The sequence below is a fragment of the Porites lutea genome, chromosome 3, assembly GCF_958299795.1.
Source record: "Porites lutea chromosome 3, jaPorLute2.1, whole genome shotgun sequence".
NCBI classification, from domain to species: Eukaryota; Metazoa; Cnidaria; class Anthozoa; order Scleractinia; family Poritidae; genus Porites; species Porites lutea.
Genome location: NC_133203.1, coordinates 37,707,801 through 37,730,246, shown reverse-complemented (window position 1 = coordinate 37,730,246; position 22,446 = coordinate 37,707,801). Strand labels below are relative to the sequence as shown.

The window sequence follows — 22,446 nt, the reverse complement described above, 5'->3', positions numbered from 1 at the left end:
CCCCCGGTCGGAACAACACTCAGTGCCTTTTTAGAGATCGCACTTTCTCCTAAGGCAATTGAGTTTACACAAGAGCCATAATGAGATGCCCTTGGTTTACAAACATAATGAAATTTCTTATCAGGACAATAAACCCGTAGGTACCCTCTCAGAACACTTGCAAGCTCATATGAAATTCCTTGGGATGTTAGAATCTAATCACTACCCGTAAATAGTAGAGGACGTGGTCCTCTCGCAGGCCTCGCTGGATTAGCTTGAAAGGCTTCTGAGCGAATAAGACTACAACACGGAACATACGGAAAGAAGAAATTTTTTGGCCGAGAACTGGACCTCATTAATAAATTCAGGAATGAACGTCCTAAAGGTGCTTCTCTGCGATAATCTTTAAAAGAATCCTTTTCTACCAACTGGAAGTTTATCTTGCTCTTTTGCTTAACACAGCTCGTAAAAGAACACTCCCCTTTCAAACCTTTTACTCTGAGCCTCTCCCTTTACAAATGCCGAATAAACTTAAAAGGGTAGTTCAGTTATCTAACGAGCTGAATTTCTCGAAATAGACAAGAACTACTAAGTACAATTAAGAGTTAAGGAATGTTTCAAAATAAAGTTAAGCCATTAATGTCTGAACTTATACTCACTAAAATACACCCGCAAACGAGGACTAAATGGTTTTACCAACCTCCCGGCAGAAATTTGCAATTTTAATCATCAAAAATACAAGAAGCTATTTTGCCAGACCTCAAAAAAATAGGTTCTTATTTGCAGGTATTCACTGAATCTTACTTCACTCAGCAACCATTATTATAGTAAAATACAATAGACAATTACTGGTTTTAGAGATTATATCGGCAATACATGCCTTATTTTAAATCCGAGTTGTAAAAACGCCAGGAAGACTAAGCAATTACTGCTACTATTTTATCTTAAACGTTATTTTTTGATTGGCTATTGTCTGAAAATGTTGGGATCTCTACATCTTGAATTAAATCTGTATTTAAAAGTCGTTTATGTAATTTATTCGTGTGACCAGTGGTCGCCCAAAGCTAGCCATGGATAACCAGAATGATAACTGAAACAATTGTAACAAAAATTTCAACAAAATTCACTTTTAAAAGTGTGGACTTTACAGCTTTTAATATCATATACATAATTTCGACCCACGCTACTGTAAAAGTGATGAAAAGGATCATTTTGCCCTCATTAGTGTTTGTGAGCTGTGTCCGACCCAAATAATTTCCCCTTAGCTTGTAGCTGTCACAGGAGTTTTCTTTTTCACTTTAGTCCTCCCGATTTCTACCGCAGCAGCACTGTCGTTTAATTCCAGCACCCAATTTTTTAAACACACGATCATAAGGCTCCAATGATCGTGTCCATTTTGGTAGCCATTTCCAATCTTGGAGAGCCTCTGGCAAAACGTCTGGGGCTTTTCTCTGAAGGATGTTGATAATGATGATGAAAAGCAAGAGGAGAACAATTGGGACCGCAACACCAACCAGGATTTGCCAACCAGCCAATGACAAGCCAAATATAGCTGCAGGAAGGAGGAAGAAACCAAAAATCAGGTAAGCCAAGGCAAACCAGCGGTACTCAGCAGTTTTGTTGCCCAGGAATTTTGCCGTGTTGATAGGCAATTTGCGAACGTAAGGGACTGGATACCACAATATGATACCAGAAATATTGAAGAACAGATGGCAGAAGGCAATCTGGAGAGCTTTGTCCAAGTTTGAGGTACTTGCCAGGGCTGCCAGAATGCCCGTTGCAGTTGTTCCGATGTTTGAACCCAAAGTGAGGGGAAAGGCGCGCTCAAGAGACACCACTCCGACACCGATAAGAGGCGTAAGGGCGGAGGTGAAGATGGAACTGGACTGAACCAACATTGTTAACCCAGCACCAACCAAGATGGCAAAGTAACCAGTGAAATACTTGAACGGCCCTGGGAAGTCTGCGTTGACGGTCTTCTTGATGATCTTGGCCATCTGACCGCGAAGCATGGAATGAAGGATTTTGACGATTAGTATAAGGCAGACACAAAGAAGAGCGATAGCTATCACCAGGATTATGACACCAACTTCTGTGTCACTCAGTGGAGTGTCTGCAAAAAGGAAGCAGGGAGGATCTGTTGTAGACGACTCGTTCACAAGTTTATAAGTTGTATAAGTTGTATTACCCTCATTGACCAAGTCAGTCTTATTGACCACCTTAGTGACATTTTCCGGCTTGCAACTTTTGATTAGAGACTTTGATTCAGCAGATTGGTCTCCAAGGGCAATATCCGTTATGATTTTTTTATCCAACTGAATAATAAGCTTTGTAAATGGTTCCGTTATTGTTTTCAACAACTTTTGGTTGACACCTTTATCTGTTTTGAGACTGAGAGAGTCAATGATCTCTCCAGTTAGCCGGCGCAAGTAGCCGGAAGCTACTTCCAGAGGCAAAAATACAATGACAGACAACCAGTTGAATATATCGTGTACGACGGCTCCAGCAAAGGCACGACGGAATTCATTTCGCTCGGCAGCTTCAGCCAAGGAGACAATGGTGTTGGTGACTGATGTTCCAATGTTCGCTCCCATTACCATTGGAATGGCAGGCTTAACATCCACAACTGAAAGGTAAAGTTCTCTGTTAATCTCTCACTATTCATAAATACCTGAAATACGTTTGAAAACAGAGGTAGCCCTAGCTTAAGGGTGTCAATTATATTTGCCCAACAAGGGGCTGTATGGGGATTCTAGCGATTGCTATTCAGGAGTCAAAAAAGTAATAAGAATGCCAGGGACTAACAACACGGTTCCTTTACTTCATTCCTACGCGACCTACTATTCTCTTATAACTGTTATAAAAGCTTTACTCAAATCAGTTGTATTCAAAACAACTTGTGCTAAAATAAGGTCTATTGAATTAGATGTTCACTCAGCCTGAAGCGATAAGCAGTCGGGAAACTGAATCGAGTGCAGTGGTGAAACATCATTTAAGGTTGCTGTCATGAGACACGGCTGATGTTGTAACGGTAATGAATTTCACTTTTTGAGACTGTTTTGGCCTTTTGGGAACTGTTGGTTGTTTACCATTTACTTGGGCAAACCGTTCGGTTCATGGTTTGGGTAATTGGTAAAGTGAAATTCAGAGTTGGTAAATTTTGTTCAGGAATTGTGCTTACCAGTCACACAGAAAAACTGTTTGAATACAGAGGTCCACGCAACGCGTTAATAAAACTGACCGGTTCCTCTTGCCGGATCTCTAACTAATTAAAGAGATGCTGTAGCCAGACGTCACTTGAGGTGTAAAATGGAACAAAACTGAATGCAAGGCTGAGACTACGGCAAAGGGCTGATATATTATAGGCCAATATTTCGGCTAACAAAATTAGCCTTTTCTCAGGGCCAGAGCTATACCGAGAGAAAGTATTTTTTTAATGGCTCCTAAAATTTAAACTTGAAATTCACATAAGTGGGCTGTTACCGAAAAACAGCCGCGAAAGCCTGGAACTGGTATCAAAGATTGGCTTTAATAAATGAAACGCAAATTTCTGCTATTAACATTCCGTGCGGAAAAACAGGACTACCTTTTCAGATCATCGTTCCTTTGCTCCCGGAAATTTTGCACTGCAACGACCAGAAAAGCCGTGTTCCATTTACTTTTCACCTGGATATGAGGATTCGCAGGAGACTGGATCAATTAAATTCGTCCTCAAAAACAGTCCCACGTTTCTTGTATGCGCCTTATGCCTTCTAGCAACTATTCACGATAAATAGTTTTAGGATAGAAGCGTTTTAGGAAAACTGAAAATGGGTCAGAACGAGGTTTTGTTAAACACTACCCTGGCTCCAGAGGTCCGTTCTCAAAATACCTAATATGAAATAAACCGTGCTTACGGTTTGATAAGGCTCCCAAGACGGACCTCTGGTCACACAAGCAAGCAACCTCATTTCCATGTGAGAAATCAGTTCAGAATTTGAAGTGGGTCGCCGATTGGTTACTCCCATGTTCGCAAGGAATTAACGCTGTAACATTGAACTTGACTGGCTGCATTGAAAAGCTTCATCGCATGAGATTCAAAACCGGTTGCACTTGCGATGTTCGTAACAAACAATATAATCCCGGGTTGTAATTCGGAGATCTCGGCTTTCATGTCTATTTTTGGAAGTGTGGCAATCTCTGGATAAACTTCGAAATAATTTACTGCGCTTTTCACAAACATGCGAATTCTGAAGTTCAAAGGCCAACTGACGATTGCGTTTTTCGCTGCCATCAATCATCTTAACGGACCTCTCAGGGAACACAACTTTACTTTAACGGGTTCAAAAGGTCAAGGTCTGTGATTTCTGATTGGTGGATTTCGATCCGTTTTGTGTGTTTCTGTGTTTCCAGGTTCGTTGCTTGTGATCGTAATTATGATTGACGGCAGCGAAAAACGCAATTGTGAAGGCGGCTTATGAACTTCAGAGTTCGCATGTTTGTGAAAAGCGCAGTAAGCGAACATTCGACAACTGAATCAACGTTGCTCGAGGAAGAAGCTTTGTTTGAATTTTTCCTACCGAAGAACGTACTTTGACTTAATGTGATGATTTCCTGCTATGCTTTGTCTTGCTGGTCTCAGTTCTGCATTCTCACGGATAGTACAAAAAAAAACCTAGGTGCAAAAGGTTTTTCTTTTTTTCGTACTCCTGATAGTTCGCGGCGCGGTTTATTTGCTAAAAAATGCAGCAGAATGATATGTTTTGTTTGGCATAGCCGTTTTGCCTGGCAATATTTAGTTTGACCTGGTACAGTAATACAAGTGTCGCGGACCGGAAATTCTTTTTATCCTGTTGACTTCTAAAAACATACCGAGTGTGTACTTCTCGGCTGACTTCGGCCATTTCATATACTTGAAACTTGAAATGTGACAATTTTTATAGCATTTTTTTTTTCTACGTAAGCTTTCGCGCAATTCTTTTTTCATGCATCGTAGAGAGTCACGTAGCATCAAATCTCAGTTGTCAGCGTCAATGAAAACAAACATGCACATCAGCTCCAAACCGGTTTGATGAGATATATGATCCTAAAATTGCATGGAAATAAGACTCGTAGCTCCTGTGACCAGAGGTTATTTTTTTCTCTCGGCGCTTCGCGTCTCGTTGACGCGGCTCCACCGCAAACGATCAGTATCGACAAGAAAAAAATATCCTCTGGAACCCAGGGTAGTTAAACACTGGCTAAACTCCGCTTAAATAGCTGGCTTGATAGGTCTAGATTAGCAAAACTTTGCACGTGCATCACGTTTTTTATTTTTTTTAATTAGTTCTTAGCTGTCGTTGCACATGAAACTTACTACTTTGACGCCCCTGCTTTATAAAGTAGGTGAACACAACACAAAAATTTTCTTGTTCTTTTTCTAAACTTAGATACGGTCCTTTCGAATTCAACCTCAGAAATTTTCGCCAACATTTGACAAATTAAATGAAATTGAATGAGATCGATGAAGTTTGAAATAGTGCGAATTCACGTTTTCGGTTTGTTGTCATCCAGAAACTTTGCTACTATGGCAAAGTGACGTATCGACTTCTCTTCTCCATACCGACATAAAATTCGACACAACAAGCGGAACTTCAGTAAAATGGCTTATTCAAGAGGGAGTGAGCGCTTCAGGTATGCCGTATGTTTTCACTTTATTTTATTATGTAATTTGGAAAAAGATTGGGAAAGAGGAAAGTGCCCAGGGACTAGACATGTGGCGAAAGATTTTGGGATATTCTGAAATGCTTTAACCAGTTGTTACTTTCACGTGTGATAACAAACTGGTTAGCGTAAAAAGTTGATGAGTGTGTGAGTATGCAACAAGCCGCGACAATTGTCGCTTGATAGAGCATAAGAACTGGATGGAAGAGACAACCGTAGATTTTGAACTCTGATACACGTGATCAGAGAGTGATTACAGGTGGCATGATGTTCTGGTTCAAATCAATTGATAAATTGGCCCAACCAGGGAAATCCAGTTTAATTTGTTTTTACGATTGTTAATGGACCTAACAGCTGGACTGTCGACAGACCACGGGCTGATTCACTATTTGTTTAAATGGCAAGGGAAACTTAGAACTGTGATATTTCACACAGAAAGGATCAGAAACTTGCTTCAATATATTCATAGTAAATAAAACGAAAGGGGCCGGAACTGAATTGCGACCAATCCTATGCCTTGGTTAGATTTTGGAACAGCTCTCTACATGCTCCTCGTTCTATAAGCCATAAACCAAAGCAAGCGCGCTTCTTTATAATATTCCTCGTTCTAAGGCAGGGGGCTAAGTAACCGGAGCGAAATGAGCGGTTATCCATCTACACAAGGCACTCTCAGGCGCATACCAAAACATCATCATTTTCCAACCAAAATTTCAGCCTTATACTTGAAATAGTACAAGTACAGAAGTAAAAATGATAAACAGAATGAAGAATACCCTAGGAAACTCCAAAAACAAAATGAGCGACAAAGGGAATCTAACTTAGTATCTATTTCTGAAATTTGGTTTTGTAACAAAACTGATCAATGAAATGCTTGGGAGAAAAACAAACAAGGAACAGACTTTTCAATTGACTTCTCTATAGCTTTTTTACAGTTCAAGCCGGACAAACTCCAGCGTTGTTGGTTATTGGCTACCAGGCTAATATCAACTTAAAATAAGTGTTTTGTATTGCTTTTTCGATGAGTAACAAAATATAGGGGTTTTTTCCTCTATGACGAAACTATGGTCCATAAATCAATAAAACCCTCTGCTTACACAGCGTTGATTTTAAAAATGCTGAAATTATTTTCAGATACGTGACCACTGGAAGCAATTGGACGCGCTAAAACGTTAGACAAATTACAGTAAAGTCTGGTAAATATCTTCCAGGACCATGCAACAATGTTGTTGTAAAATACAAAACTTACTTCCAGCAGCCACCATTGAGACCACGATGGAAGTGGTAGTGGACGAGCTTTGAACAAGAACAGTTGCCAAGATGCCAATCATAAGGCCAGCCACGGGGTTGCTCAGAATGTCATTCGAAGCGAAGGCTTCGCCAGCGGCTTTTCCTCCCAACAGGCGAAAGGCACTGCTCAGGAAATCCAACGAACAGATGAACAAGTAAAGAAGACCAAGGAGTAGGACAATTTTGGTAAAAGCCAAAGCGACGCGAAGAAACTTTCCTTTGCAGTCGAGCTCTGTCGGTCAGCAAAGAGAAAGATTTGATCACACAATCATAAGTCCAATGGCGGATCCAAAAATTCTTTTGGAGACCGGTCCCCTCCCCCAACCCCCATTATCTCAAGGTCTGGATCCGGCACTGAAGTCGCAATTGTTGGTAAAGCATTGCTGTTAGCAACAGGTTTCAAGGCATTTGTAAACCCTGATGTGATTTGATGTGAGGTTATAATTTGACATTGTTACATCGGCATTGACAAGAAAACATTATTCTCGTTTGCATTATGTATCAGTTGTCGTTCTCTGTATGTGACATGTTTTGCTAGTTGAAACGAGTCTTTTGCTAAATGACAAGAAAGTAAGCGCCAAAAAAAGGGAAAATAATGCCAATAACAACAATTTATACAGGTATTTCTATTTATATACATGGTATTTCCGTTTTCTACTATTTTTCTTTGTTTTTCTTATGTTAAACGATGATAAAACAGAATTTTTAATAATAGGTACTAGGCAGCAGCTGGCCAAGGTTAACATCAATTGCATTAGGGTTGGGTCGACTGATGTTTGTCCTGTAACAGTAGCTAGAAACCTAGGCTCATGGTTTGATGAGCAGCTCACTATGTCAACTCATATTAGCAGTTATGTGGTGTTGCCTTTTACCATTTGCATAATATCAAACGCATTCGCAAGTGTTTGTCTCGAGAATCAACGGAAATGCTTGTCCATGCATTTATTACATCTCGTGTTGATTATTGTAACAGTCTTTGGTATGGGCTGCCCAACTACCAGCTTAACAAATTGCAGAGAGTTTTGAATGCCTCAGCCAAGCTAGTTTGTAATGCCCCTAGGTTCTGCCACATCTCACCCCTTCTTCGTGGTCTGCATTGGCTTCCCGTTAAAGCCCGGATAGAATTTAAGATACTGCTTATTACGTTCAAAGCAATTCACGGCCTTGCTCCTAAATCGTCCTTATATAACCTTAGATCTTCAGATAGTATTTTTACTTTCTATGCCAGCAGCTCGATCGAAGACGTTAGGTGATAGAGCTTTTATGGTAGCAGCGCCAAGGCTCTGGAACTCTCTTCCAAAAGAACTTCGTGCGATTACTGATTTATCTTTTTAAAACTTTATATTGGTGAGCAATGTTATATTCAGTTCTTACTTGCATGCATATATATTCTTTTTATGTTTCATTTTTAATGCATTATCTTTTATTTGTTTCTTTTAAAATAATGTAGATGTAATGCGCAGCTGATCATTCTCATGTTAAGCTGAGCACAATAAGTTCATAAATTATTAATCATCATTATTTTCAGAAATACATCCCTTGACTTCATTTTAATAAGCCGTAACTGAGCTGCTGTAAAATACTTTCCATTTCCTAATATTGATACTACAACTGAGTTTACTATGACGATGCTAAAAACTTAACTTCTTGTTATTTGATCAATTTGCACGTAAGATGATTCCTCCTTTTTGACCGATGGGCGACAGTATCGAGTCATCTCATTACATTTATGATATCACATACTAGTTCCAGCATTATTCCCATTTTCAGTGAAGTTCCGTTATCAGCTGTGGCGTTTAAGTTTTTTTAACTCGCGGGGTTCATTTTCAGAATTTTTGTAGTATGACGAAGTTAGACGAAGAATACAACCAGACACGAAACTTACCAGACCATTTTGGTCCAAGATCCTGAAGTTCCGGCAGAGCCCAAGGATCAAAATCTTCCTCAACCTGATCTCCTTTCCACCCGGGTTTATTTCTTGCGTTTTCTCCGGGGTCTGCTAGATACCCTTTGTTTTCGTTCTGCAAAAAGTCATTTATGGACGTCAAAAATGTTTCCAACAAGTCAAAGTCTTTGAAAAATGACCAAAGAGAATATGGAACCTACAGCATGGTAATGTCCGTTGCGATTTGCCATTTCCACGTCTCCGTGTTTGGAAGAAACTCTCGAGAAGTCCGCCATGGTGCAAATGACGAGATTTGGAAGATTCTTCGAATATAAAGAATAGGGAACAAAGGAATGAGTTGACAGGGCAAATACTAAGAGGCCGGCTCTATTGTTCAGCGCCATCAGGATGTGGTTTTTAAGAGTGATGTTTGCGTAGCGTACTTGTTCTTGGTCAAGTAAGCATGTCCTTACAACGGATGGTTAGCTTTTCGCTGTGTTAATAAAAAATACCTTCGTTCTATGTTTAAAACAGGAGGAGCTACAATGCAGCCATGCGGAGGTAGTTATATAACAGCTTTCAGCGAGGAAGGGCCTTGAGGATTGAAGACCCAGAGCAAAACTCCTGCAAAACTACCGTATAGACGTGAACCGCATACATATTCATGCATATTCCTTGTAATTAATTTAAACATTCCTAACACTTCTAATCACCCGCACTACGAAGCTCGCCGAGTTTTCTACGAGTCGAGTTGACTGTTTGACTCTTTGAAAACGAGAACGAGTAGTCTAGTTGTTTTAGTTGAAACCAATTGTTTAATCACCTTCAATTCTAAACTATGAGTTTTGATGAAAATATATAGAAGTAAGTCTTTGTTTACATAGCTTGAATTCACGTAACGGTTGTTGTTTGTCACCAAAACAACAAGTTTATACTTCTTGTAATTTAATATTAATTCCGTATTTTCTGCGCACATTTTTTCCTCATGAAATAGCATCTTGAATTTATTTACCTAATTCCGCAATAAACGATTTCTTAAAGAGTCTAAAAAGTTGCATTGTTTGTTTTTGTTCAGAGAGCCGGCCGGCTACTCACTCTCACACTTGAGATAACAAGCACAATAGCCAATCAGATTGCATAATTCGTGATGATATGCAAAGTTGCTTTCTGCTTGTTCTGCAAAACAAATCAAAGTTGAATCATGATATTGATTAAATGAGGTAACGCTTGTGTGGAATGTTAAGTAATTCTAGCCAAGTTCAGTGATAAGAGCTTATATAACAATAAGGTCATATTTTCTTCGTGGACTTAACTACAGTAACGTTGTCTAAAATTGAGCCGCATATAAAAACTATTGCTATAAATAACTGAACCGAGTCATGTTTTCCAAGAGCTCCTTTCGTTTAACAGTCAGTCTTGACTCTAACTGGATCATTCGGATGTAATGGTACGATAAAACAGGCAACAAAAAACATCAAACTTGTCTTGCAGCATTGCTGTAAAACAAGTTGACCGATAGCGCTGTTGAGGACCCGGATGTTGAGGAGCGTTTTACAACCCATATCAGACCTGTCTTGCAACAAATCAGCGGGTTGTTTTAAAACAGGTTTGAACGAGGGTGGTAAAACGACATCGCTTTTCAACTCGTTTCACAACACTGTTGAATTGAATCGGTAGGGATAATCCAAAGGCTAGTTAAAATGTAAAGGCTACAAAACCGTGGACTATCAGGATTGGTAAACTGATTAACGTGAATGGAATGTAGTTACCATATTCCATTTGGCCAATAGAAGTTTTTATTATGTTTAATTAGACAAATCTGACAAATTTTTATTAAAATGTAGTAAAGCAATGAACGGAAATTACGTCTAATTTGACGTGGTATGGACAAGAGAATGAACTAGTTCTTTCATTACATAGATGTTCGTATCGGCTAGTCGTATAAAGAGCCAAGCATTTTGTCAAGCTCGGTATCTTCGACCTTCGGGATACAATACGGCGTAAAGAAATAGAGAAGTGTCCTTACTATCCGCTAGAAGTGGTTCGAGTGTTGTACCATTAATACACGTCCTGTTGAGATAAATATGTCATTTAGGTCGCGTCTTTTCTCATATGTTTGTCTCGGTTGCACATTGACAAATCACGTTTGTTCCTCAGTGAAGGCACGCTCTACCGAGCTCATACGAGGGCAATGACGCACAGAAAGATTGTTACCGGCATATTCCTTTTATAGGGCTTTTGAGACGCTGGGGTGCTTTACTTATCTATATCTAAACATGGAAAATGAACACTGCAATGAAATAAACGCCAACATGCATTCGAAGTTGTTCTCCCAAAGTTTTCCCAATATTCTGGGGTGCAGTTGCAATCGATGTGTCCTACCGATAATTAGTGCCGTATTTGCGAACTCTGAGATGAAATCTTAAACAACAAGGTACATTCCAGGGCTTCGTCCAAAGCCTTAGTTTGGCGACAGGTGGATAAAAACCATATTTCTTTCTTTCCGTGCCCAGCTCCGTTCTTCTCGAAGTCAGGCCTGTTTCAAACGTCGTGCTACTGCCGTGCTAAGCTGGCTCGAAACTAGTTCGACTGCAGCACGACACTAGCACGACTTGGTTTGAGACGTCGAATTTAATTCAGTCGAATAGAACGGCTGTTGCCGGAAACAAAACACACAAAAAGGGAAAAGGTTTAGCAAACTTTTATATGTATTCTAATGTATTTATAATTTATGAATTGAGTTCGGCACGGCGGTAGCACGACGTTTGAAACCAAGTCGAGCTACTGCCGTGTAGCACGGCAAGGCTTGCCGTGCTACACGGCAGTAGCACAAAAGTCAAGTTATAGATCTCAAGTCTAGCGTTTGGTTTACGCTGTGCTCAGAAGACGAAACCATGTTTTGTGACACTTGTAAAACCTTAGCTTTAGCTCGACCGCCGGTCAAGGTTTTCAAAACACTAAATGACCGGCAATCCTATATTTTCCGTAAATTTCAAAAATCGAAAAAAATCCAGCTAAATCAAACTATCATATGTCGATTAAGAAAAGTCAAGAGAAATTTACTGAGAATATAGGACTGCCGGTCATTTAGCTAGACTTTAGATCTATAAAGCGTTTCACGATCTCTTGACTTTCCTTAATGACAAATGATAGTTTGATTTAGATGGGTTTTTCCGATTTGTGAAATTTACTTAAAAGACAGAACTGCCTGTCATTAAGTATTTTAAAAACCTTAACCGCGGTTACCGGCCATATAGCCACCAGGTCTAAAAAATGGAATAATTGCCCACATTTAAGGGATTTCTACCCTAAAAAGGTCACCTAGAATTTTCGGGAGCCTTTTTTATGGCTGAAATTTTCGAAAAGACAAGTTTTGATCCCTATAATTTTCGGATCACTAGACTTTCAGCTAGGAAATCCGAACGGGTGAAAAACTTTTCGGGGATAAAAACCGTTTAAATACTGAAATACGTTCAACAGTGCCATGTTTGAGTGGTTTTGAACTATATTCTCGTTGGGTGCCCCCGAATTACCATAATAATTCACTAAAAACGAAATAGACTGCCTTGCTTCATTAAACAATACGCGGCAGTATCATTTCCCTTTTTTTCTGGTCTCTTTATTTTGCGATATTAATTCCCAGCAGTCACCTTTCTTTACCAGCCTCACATTTCCTGATTTATTCTTCTCGCATGATTTTCACTCGCGTGTTTTACTCATATCAACTCAAAGTCAAACGATAACTGATGCATGATGATATTGCTACATGCTTGAATAGTTCATCAATGATCAGTTGTCTGTTTCATCTCCTGCTATGGCACAACCTGAATTAATTTTCTTCGTAAACTTCATACTTAGGTGGTAAGTTAGTAGTAGTAGTGAGTTAAGGGTGGTGAGTTAACTCGTGTGAGTTGCAAGATCTTGAATTTTCCAAATCTTGGCGGCAAGATTAAAAGATAGATTTTTTGCTGAAAGCACAAGAAACTCACGACAGGAACACTGGAAACAAATTATGCAAGAGATAAGTACCTATGAAAAATTAAGTCTTCATTGATCCATTTGAAGTGGTTAAACGGTCAGTGTTAAGATTCAAGTTAAGTTTTTTGGTAGACAAAATTCGTACGCAATTTGACATCGCGATAAATATCTTGAAAATTACCAGATTTACACGTGTCCGGCAAGACTTCGAAAATTCAAAATCTTGCCTGCAAAATTTGGAATATTCAAAATCTTGCAAGCAAGACAGACAGTTTTGGTCCACCGAATATGGCCGCCGGAAATCAAAAAAAACATCTGGAGTTCACTTTTTCTATAAAACCTCTTTCTTTCCACTCGAGAGCTAGCATACGCGTGCGTAAACACATCTTTTAATACTTGAAATGGTTAAGCTGCTGAAAATCAAGAGGAGAGACTTTTTTCAACGAGGCAGCATTCCTATTTTGGTGTCACGCACTGTGAAAACTCGGAAATTCAAATTGCTGTATTAAATGAAAGATGCTGCGGGGCTGGAAACTTGTACAACGATTTGTTTTTTATTTATCTTCAACCTAGTGTAAATAAGAATTCGTAAAACCTCGCTATTTTGACTTTGCAATTTGATGGACTGTGCAATCACAGTAAAATCACAGGGTAACATTTCATACATGTACTGACCCACTGCGAACTCAGAAAATTAGCTATTTTTGGTACCTAAAAACAAAACAGTTTTCTTCGTAAACTAAATACTACAAATAAAAGACGCTGAGACACTGATTGTTTGGCACAGAGAGAGGTTTTATTGTTAGGGAAACCGCCTACAAGAGACAGACGAAGCGACAACACAATAACAACCTCTCTGCCCGCCAAACCAGCCAAACAACCAATTTCTGAGCAGGCTAAACCAGCGAGAAGATGATCAACCATGCCCTCGGAAACCTGCAGCTTAAGGGGCATAGAGATACCGTAAAATTCCGAAAATAAGGCCCCGGGGCTTATATTTTTCAAAGGCCCTTTTTGAGGGGCTTATTTTTGGAGGGGCTTATGCACGGGGGGAAATTCGCGTTTCAAAATCGATTAAGGTAGCTTGTAGTGGGGAGGAAATTTACCTTGTTTGCTTTGTTTTACTTTGTATTCGAGGGCAAATTCCAAGTACAAGCCCCCCCGGGGGCTTATATTCGGAGGGGCGATTTCACGGAGGGTTTTTTGCGTTACGATTTTGGGGGGCTTTATTTGGAGGGGCTTATACATGGAGGGGCTTATTTTCGGAATTTTACGGTATCCAAATAACATTTATACGCGTCTGAGCGCCAATCCCCGAAGACCTGGATAAGTTCCCCAGGAATACCCAACGAAAAGGCCCAAGATGCCCCTCCCCGACAAAAGAAATGACCCGAAACAAATGGGCCTGAGGGACATTCGCAGCGCGCAACCTAGCACGACGAACAGAAACAAACTGACTCTTAAGGACCGGTCGCAATCTCCCTGACCGGGACGATAAAAAAAGAAGGGGGCAGGTATCAGGAGCAGGACTAAGCTCACACATACGGTAGAACATACGCACTGGGCAAAGAGAAGAGTAAGGACCACTGACACGTAACACACAAACCGTAACGGGTGGGCACAACATGGCCACGACACAAATGCTTTTGTCCCGGAAAATCACGGTCTTCTAAGCGTCGCTGTAAAATTTGTATCTGTTCGGCCATGCTAGGGAAGCTTGAGTCTTTTCAATCACTGGGGAGTGAAATATAAAAAATTAAATTTCAGAAAATCGAAAATTGTACACGAATGGAACGGTCGTCCTGAAAAGACGTCCTTAATAGAGAATTCTGGGCAATATTTGCTTCTCCGAAGAGATATTTTACAGAAAACAGTCGTTGGGTGCCCCTGAATTAAGTAAGGCAGGCCACCGAATCAGAGAGCGATAGACTACCTTACATGGTTTTAAATTATATCTTCCTAACATCACAGACGCCCAGTCTTTCAGATGACGCTCATCTAAAGCCGAGTTTACCACAATTCAATACTTTCGGGAAAGTTGCCAAAGGCGTAGATATATGAAGGTCTCAATGGGGTTAACCGTTAGGCGTAAAACGGCCCAAAATTTAGTCGATAGCCGTTAAAATTAAAAAGTTTTAACCGTTAGCCGTAAATAGAGTAAAAAGAGTTAACCGTAAAAAAAATTTGCTCCTTAGATTTGATAATTTGAGGAACGTGCTAAACTCACTTAGAACGGTTGTGTTTCTTATTTCGCGGCTACTTTGACTTTTGACCGTCACTCTTTACGTTCCCGTTTCTGCTAGTTTTGCTTTTCACGAAGATTCTATTCAAATAAACTTTTATGTCTTTTATTAGGAATGGTCCTTTTCATGGCTCACAAAAAATTTTAGTTCAGTGACTGGCAATAGCTTAACTTTTGTTTCTATTTTAAACAAAGAGTCGTGTCATTTTAAGAGAATTAGAAAACTGCGGCTAAGATCTTCGAAGCCGCGTACTTCTCACAAGGGCACCCAACGTCAATTTTCGGAAAAAATCTGTTCGGAAGACGATTTGAGATCTAGAATTTTCGGAACATTTGTCACAAAATTTCTTGCTTGCCTGCCTCTCCTAGCATCTTCGAACCTCTAAAAAATGGTAAAATTGTCCATTTTTAACGGATTTTTACCCTAAAAGGGTCACCTAGAATTTTCGGGTGCCTTTTTTCTGGCTGAAATTTTCGAAAAGGTAAGCTTTGATCCCTATAATTTGCGGATCACTAGAAATTCAGCTAGGGAAATCCGAACAGATGGAAAATTTTTAGGGGATAAAAATATGCCTATATTTACCGTTTAAATACTAAAATACGTTTAACAATGCTATGTTTAAGTGGTTTTGAACTGTATTCTCGTTGGGTGCCCCTGTTCTCAGCTTGGCTACTCGTAAATGTGAGAGTCACAGAAATGTTCGAGTCTTAATTTGTATCCCTGTTCTTTTTTTAGTCCATGTTGTTCAATCTGTTCTTCAGTGGGGTTAAGACCCTAGTAAAAAGAGAAGAGGGTAGCAAATACAAAGCGACGCGAAGAACGAATCAGTAGCCACTGAAGAAAAGGAAATCACGTCAAGATGCAAAAGATGACAAACTTTTTCATAGTTAACATTTCTATACGTAAAATGATATTAGAAGTGGAATACTCTAAAAGCATGATTTATGAAATATTAAAAAGTTTCAGAAGAATAACTTATTTCATCCCGAGATGATCCTAAGACATTTATTTTGCTTTAAAGATACAAAAAAATACACGTTTATTAATATCTAACTCTTTGAAACAAAGAAATTAATTTTTAACTTCATAGTTAACCGTAACTGAAAAAAATTAACCGATAACCGTAAAAGGGCCAAAATTTTAGTCGATAACCGTAAATGCCACCACCCCATTGAGGCCCTCATATATACTTAGAGGCATTAAAATTAAGAATTGTACATGCTTAGCGTGCGTATATCGAGTTATTGATGCACACCGCTACAGCGAGGTTTAATGAGTTTCCAGCTTCAAAATTTCCAGATATATAACAAATCGCTGAAAGACTGGTCCTTCGGGAAACAGATAATTTTGTTTCCCTCAAATCTCAATGTTTAAAAATTAACTGTTTCCCTCGGGACTAGTCATTAAATGTTTACTATTTTATTAGCATCTCAAAATCAACGTAGGAGGACACTCTATAGAATCTGATCAAAAGCCTTTATTGCAATAGGCCACTTCCGATTTCCAAAAACCCTCACTTTCAAAAAGAGGCCAAGTGCACAACCTTTCTTGTAAAAATGAGTCAAGTTATTTGCATGAGAATGAAAAATCATTTCCTTATCAAAATCTGAGCACTTAACCTCGTTTTGAAACAGATGCCCGAGGGAACTCGGAAATGTCCCATAAAAATCGAAGATGACAAAAAGCTACAAAACTGGATCATTCGATTTGTACGTCGAGAACGTATTCTAAGCCTCATTTTGATTTAACCTCTATATAAACTATTAACTGGGCATATTTAAAAACACGCCGTCAAAACCATTTGCTTTCCTAATTGCAAACAAAAATAAATTCAACACAGCAATATTCTTTATCACCAACAATTTATTGAAAGTTATCCAGAGCTTCCGGAACCCATCCGAATCCCTTTATCAGTGACGTTTGCTGTTATTTGCAGCCTCTTTTTAATGAGGCTGCAAATTTGTTCTATATAAAATTGGATGAAAGTGGTGGCCCTTTCCCTCTTGTTGGTCGCCGAGTAAGGATGTTTATGCCCTCGTGGACCGTGCGTGGAAGCAGGTTGTTTTCCTGGCCAACATGTTTTACACTGGCCCAGTCGACGAAGTGATCTGCATCTTTAGCGTGTTCGGCCGACACAGGAACCCATAACCCTCCTGAATACTGTAGATTGAATTTGCAGGCTTTATTTCTCCGGTGTTCATTTAGCCGGCTAGTGCCCAGATTTCTTGCCGTTTAACCAATATACTCTGCATCACAGTCCTTACATCTGTACCGGAAATCAGTGCAGTGCAAACCTGCGATGTCAAGTCTGCTGCGTCCAGGAGGGTTATGGATTCCTGTGAGATTAATTGAGTAAGGCTGACCATACAGTTAGGAGGATATATGTGTTTTCCAACTTTTCGTCAGTTACGATCTAACTCCTTCATGGAATAACTCGAGGGAACTGAACAAAGTTTTAGTATACAGGGATGCTTCAATGCCCGGATGTCCAACCCCATACTCTTATGGGGAATTTACGGAGAAACAGTACGAACTGAGCAACACTCACTTATGGTTTTCTTTCGTTTACCCTCCATTTAAAAGGCTTTTTCAACCACCTAAATGGTACAGTGTTGCTGGGAGTGAGGAACAGGTAAATGTTTCCCAGCAATCTCCCAAAATGCTTAAAATCGGTTAAGAAAGTTGTATTCATGCTTTGTTGTTGTTTTTAGTTTTTTTCTTAAAAATTCCTGTGGGGTGCACCTGCATGAGGTAACTACAAAAATAGCAATACATTACAAAAGCAGGAAAAACATAGAAAAACAAATCACATAAATCAAGAATGATAAAGAGTGTGCGCAGAGGCCAAGTGAGTTGGACACTGTCATCTGCAACTAACTAGCGTAGACATTTAATAAAACTACTAGCAACGTAAAACGGAAAAAGGAAAGTGTATTAAGTCTTATTTACGATTGTATATAAAAACAATAGAGATGATTATTGGTAGTGTGGACAGAGAAATCAAATTACTTGTGAGGTATTTAAAAGGTAAAGTTTGTATCGCGTCGTGTTTTACTTTCAGTTTACAACTCATTAATTGTCCCTTACTTGACTTATGGTATTTGTGGTTGGGGAAATTGTGCCTTGACATTTCAAGAAAGATCGTAACTCTACAAAAACGGGCCTTACGTCTCATTTACTTCAGTAAGTCTAAGGAACACGCCGTACCCTTCTTTCTCAAATCAAATTGCCTTCCCCTGTCTAGCATATTTTTCAGAGATTGTAGCTATTTATTGTATGATATCAACAGACAGATAGCACCAGTTAGTATTCTCAATCAGTTCGTTAAAACAAGTCAGATTCATAACTACAGAACAAGATCTGTCTCTAGCGACTCGTTTTATGTTAAGTTCTCTAGAACCGATAAAATGTATGCCTTTTTCACGAGAATCGGTGCTCAAATTTGGAACTCTATTCCGTATTCGATTAAAATACTTAAACGTTCGTCCTTTCGTAAAAAAATAAAGGAATTATTACTAAATTTTTTGCGGTCAGAAGATGATTATGTCGAAGTCTCCCGTCTTATTAAGTTATTTAATACTTTAGGTTAGCCTCTCTTCGTAATCGTTATGTACATGCCTTGTTTTATGTTAGTTTAAATTCTATTTACTGTATTGTAGTGTCTTCACTGTTATTTAGTCCACCTATATATAAATCTTGTTTTGTAAATTGTGTTCAGCTCCCCCCGCCTCGATTAGTTCATAAGCTATTTGCGGGTGGGAAAGTAATGTAATTAGTTATTTTCCGATTTTCAATAAAATTTGTTGTTGTTTTGTTGTTGTTGTTATTGCTTATAGACTTATTATAAGAGAGGTTTTTTAAATTCAGAGTGAATGTTTTCCCAGATTTTAGATCCAGCAAAAGTAAAAGTGGCAGCTCCATAATTATTGCTTATCCTGGGCCGACACATGCAGATGTCAAAAGAATATTTGATTTAATTCACAAAAAGCAATAAAATCACAAAATCAATTCAAACAGACTAGAGTGGGGCAAATGTAAAACAAAATATTGTAATTCCATATATGTCAGTCCGAATTCAGAACTACTCCTTTAAACGGAGGAAAGCTGCGATGGCGCATGTCAAGAACAGCAAGCTGCTGACCATCGGTACTTTGGCTCCATTGCACAGGTCACTATGGCAGCATTTGATTTCACATTCGGTTACTTTTACATTCAAAAATGGTACGACAGTCTTGCAACCATCTGCGTTGCAAACCGATTTGTCGATACAACCTTTCAAAAAAGACTTTCCGGTTTTGCCTTTCACCTCTACTGTCACATGGACTTTATAACAGCCGTCCAGGCCGGGAGAACAATCCGTATTGTTGTCAGGAACACAGTCATCCCAACTCTGAGATGAATAACATTGGTAGCACTTGATGCTGCGTCCTACAAAACAGAGTAGAAAATTTCTGTTACATTTGAGCTTCATTAACTAAATTTCTCATGAATATGAAAACGACGTTCAGGAGCACCCAACGACAATTTTTGGAAAATATCTGTTCGGAAGACGATTTGAGATATAGAATTTTCGGAACATTTGTTGTTAAATTTCTTGCTTGCCCGCCTCTCCTAGGATTTTCGAACCCCCCAAAAATGATATAATTGCCCATTTCAACGGATTTTTACCCTAAAACGGTCACATAGAATTTTCGGGAACCTTTTTTCTGGCTGAAATTTTCGAAAAGGTAAGTTTTGATCCCTATAATTGTCGGATCACTAGACTTTCAGCTAGGGAAACCCGAACAGATGAAACATTTTAGGGGATAAAAATATGCCTATATCTACCGTTTAAATACTAAAATACGTTCAACAATGCTATGTTTAAGTGGTTTTGAACTATATTCTCGTTGGGTGCCCCTGGACGTTAGGCAGGAGCCCATTAAATGATGGGCTCCTGCGCTAGATCGTCTTCTTTGACTTCAGCGAAGTGATTCCTCATTCATTATGTTAAACTCAACTTCGAACAAAAGCACGTCAAAGACAGTTTGTGTCCTACACGGACAAGTTGTCCATGGACCAAGGTCTGGAACGGGATCCCGGGATTCCGCAGGATTTGACAAAAATACAGTGCGGGATTCGAGCAATAATAGCAATAAAAGGGGGTGGTAGGCCTACACGACTTTTACCTCATGCCAAAATGCTGTTTATTCCAATAAAGTTGTTTTTATCTGCTGGGTAGATTATGCTCTGGGAGGTTCTCCATTTATACTGAGCAAATGTGATTTTAGCCGCATGTTTCACACTGAGAGGTCATGACATACATATCGATTGACTGTAGTTATTGTTTTCTGCTCGGCAGGATTTGCCCTCTGATGTAAGCGCATTTTCTTTGACCTCTTTTGAAGCGTAAAGCTTTTTTATTACTGCTGAATAAGGGTTCCAATTTTCTCCAAAGTGCCTTCTGGATCTGAATAACTAAGCGATTTTCTTTAGTCCGTGAGTGTAATGTTGTTCTGCAATGCTGTATCACGCTGGGCCCAGCTCGTCAGTTTTCTTTGCAGAATGTTAAATTATCACGGATAGTGACTTACAGATCCAAAATTATAAGAGTGAACTGAAGCTTAAACTGAAGCTACATAAACTTACTATGGAGAATTGAATTGTGACTCAGTAAACTCCAGCTTAGTGTTTTTCTAAAGATAGTGTGAGTCTTTTGACTGGAGTGCGTAGTTCCTCCCTTGGTAATAGCTTTGAATAAGCTTAACAATCTTTAAACTGTTTTGTTATTGCCACAGTTTGTGATCAGGCAAGACCATGTTACCATGCTACCGAGGAAGCGTGATTCGCCAAAATTTTGGCAAGAATGTGGTATATTGGGAAAGAAAACGATATTCGGGATAGCGATGACATAACTTCGGGATGCGAGATTTTCATAAAAAGAGAAGCGGGAATGCGGGATCAGGAGTCCCCCTTTCCAGACTTCAGAGGACTATTTATTCTGCCGGGCTCTTGGAATGCGAAAATTAAGAATTTTTTCATGCTTAGCGTGCGTATATCGAGTTATGGATGCACGCGGGAAGTTTGGAGAGCACGAAAGATGCGTAAGAGTTGCACGAGGCGATAGCCGAGTGCAACTCTAGCTTCTTGAATGCTCTCCAAACTTCCCAAGTGCATCCATAACTCGATATACGCACAGCTAAAAGCATGAGCAAATTCTTTTATAACATAGCTGACAAAAATGCTTGCTTTTTGATTAACTGCAAAATTCTTGTAACGCGCGACACAATAACAAACGGTTCTATTGGCTGATTACGAATACGCCACAATCGTCTAATTTGAATGAAAATGTTCTTTCTGTAAAACTGAGAAAGAAAGTTTGCTTCTTTATTCGTTAACGATCAACGGAAAATAAGCAGAAACAAAAGTAAAAGAGTCTTAAAGTTCACCTAAAGTTAAAATACTAACATGTTCGTAAGAAGTCGTGGAGTATGGTTTGGATCTGCTGAAAAGATGTTTACGTTTTGTTCGGCGAAATCCAGAAAACATATTTTTAGCGAAGACGACTGTCATCCGTCTTTAAACTTATATTCATTTACGAACATTGACATTGGCTGGCCATCGTCATTACGGCTTCTTGAGAAGACCTGGCAGCAGTTGTTTTTGTGAGTAATAAATCCATGTCTTCTTGTGTAATTTGTGTTGTTATTGCGAGAGAAATTTTCCTGCTTCAGTCGGATTGTCCGGAAATAACAAAAGTGCATAACAAATTTAAAACAACAATAAAAACGGAAATTTTACCTTTAAATGTTGTTGATGACCAGTTGGTGTCTGTTTTGTTCCCAGTGAATGTCTTTCGGGCAAAATTTGCTGCAGCTGGTCTTCCGACAAGTTTGCGAAACGCGCAACTTGCGAGTTTTTTTTAATTCGGCTTTATTTTTGCTGCTTGTTGGATCACGACCTAAAAGGTCAATGCAGATACAAAAATTGGGCAGTTCTTCGCTAGTTTCTTCCATATTTTACAGAGAAGGAAAACTGCACTGCAGCTCAAAAGACGACAACTATGCAACCAGGTAAAAAAAAATGCTCACGTCATCTTATTTACGCACAGGCGTGCGTAAATAAAGATTTTGATCATAGCGGCTCAATAGGACTTGTGTAGGGCAAGCACGCGCGCTATGTTATAATGTAGAATGTAACAAAATATGCCACGTTTTTTATCCTTTACGCAAGGTTCTGTGCGATTTTGTGACAAGCCAAAAGCAGAGCAGAGTACCAAAATTAATCGAAAGAAATCATTCGGCGGTCTTCAATATAGATTGGAAATTATAAAACAATCGACTAGTGCTTTACAATTTCCTGAAGAATGAAAAAATTGCTACTTAAAATGCGCAAAGTCATGCTGTTTACTAG

The 22,446-nt window shown here is 39.2% G+C and overlaps 1 protein-coding gene across 1 annotated transcript in view; it reads right to left on the bottom strand.

Annotated features, from left to right (window-relative positions):
• Nucleotides 1–517: 517 nt before the first annotated feature.
• The window catches only part of LOC140932249 (sodium-dependent phosphate transport protein 2A-like), a 36,621-nt gene continuing 14,692 nt past the window's right edge, over nt 518–22,446 (bottom strand). The window contains exons 3-5 of the mRNA XM_073381874.1: nt 8,834–9,050; nt 6,908–7,180; nt 518–2,605 (exon numbers count right to left, since the gene is read on the bottom strand). Of these exons, the coding sequence (XP_073237975.1) occupies nt 1,278–2,605; nt 6,908–7,180; nt 8,834–9,050 (1,818 nt within the window). The 3' untranslated portion in view covers nt 518–1,277. The remainder of the gene's footprint in view (nt 2,606–6,907; nt 7,181–8,833; nt 9,051–22,446) is intronic.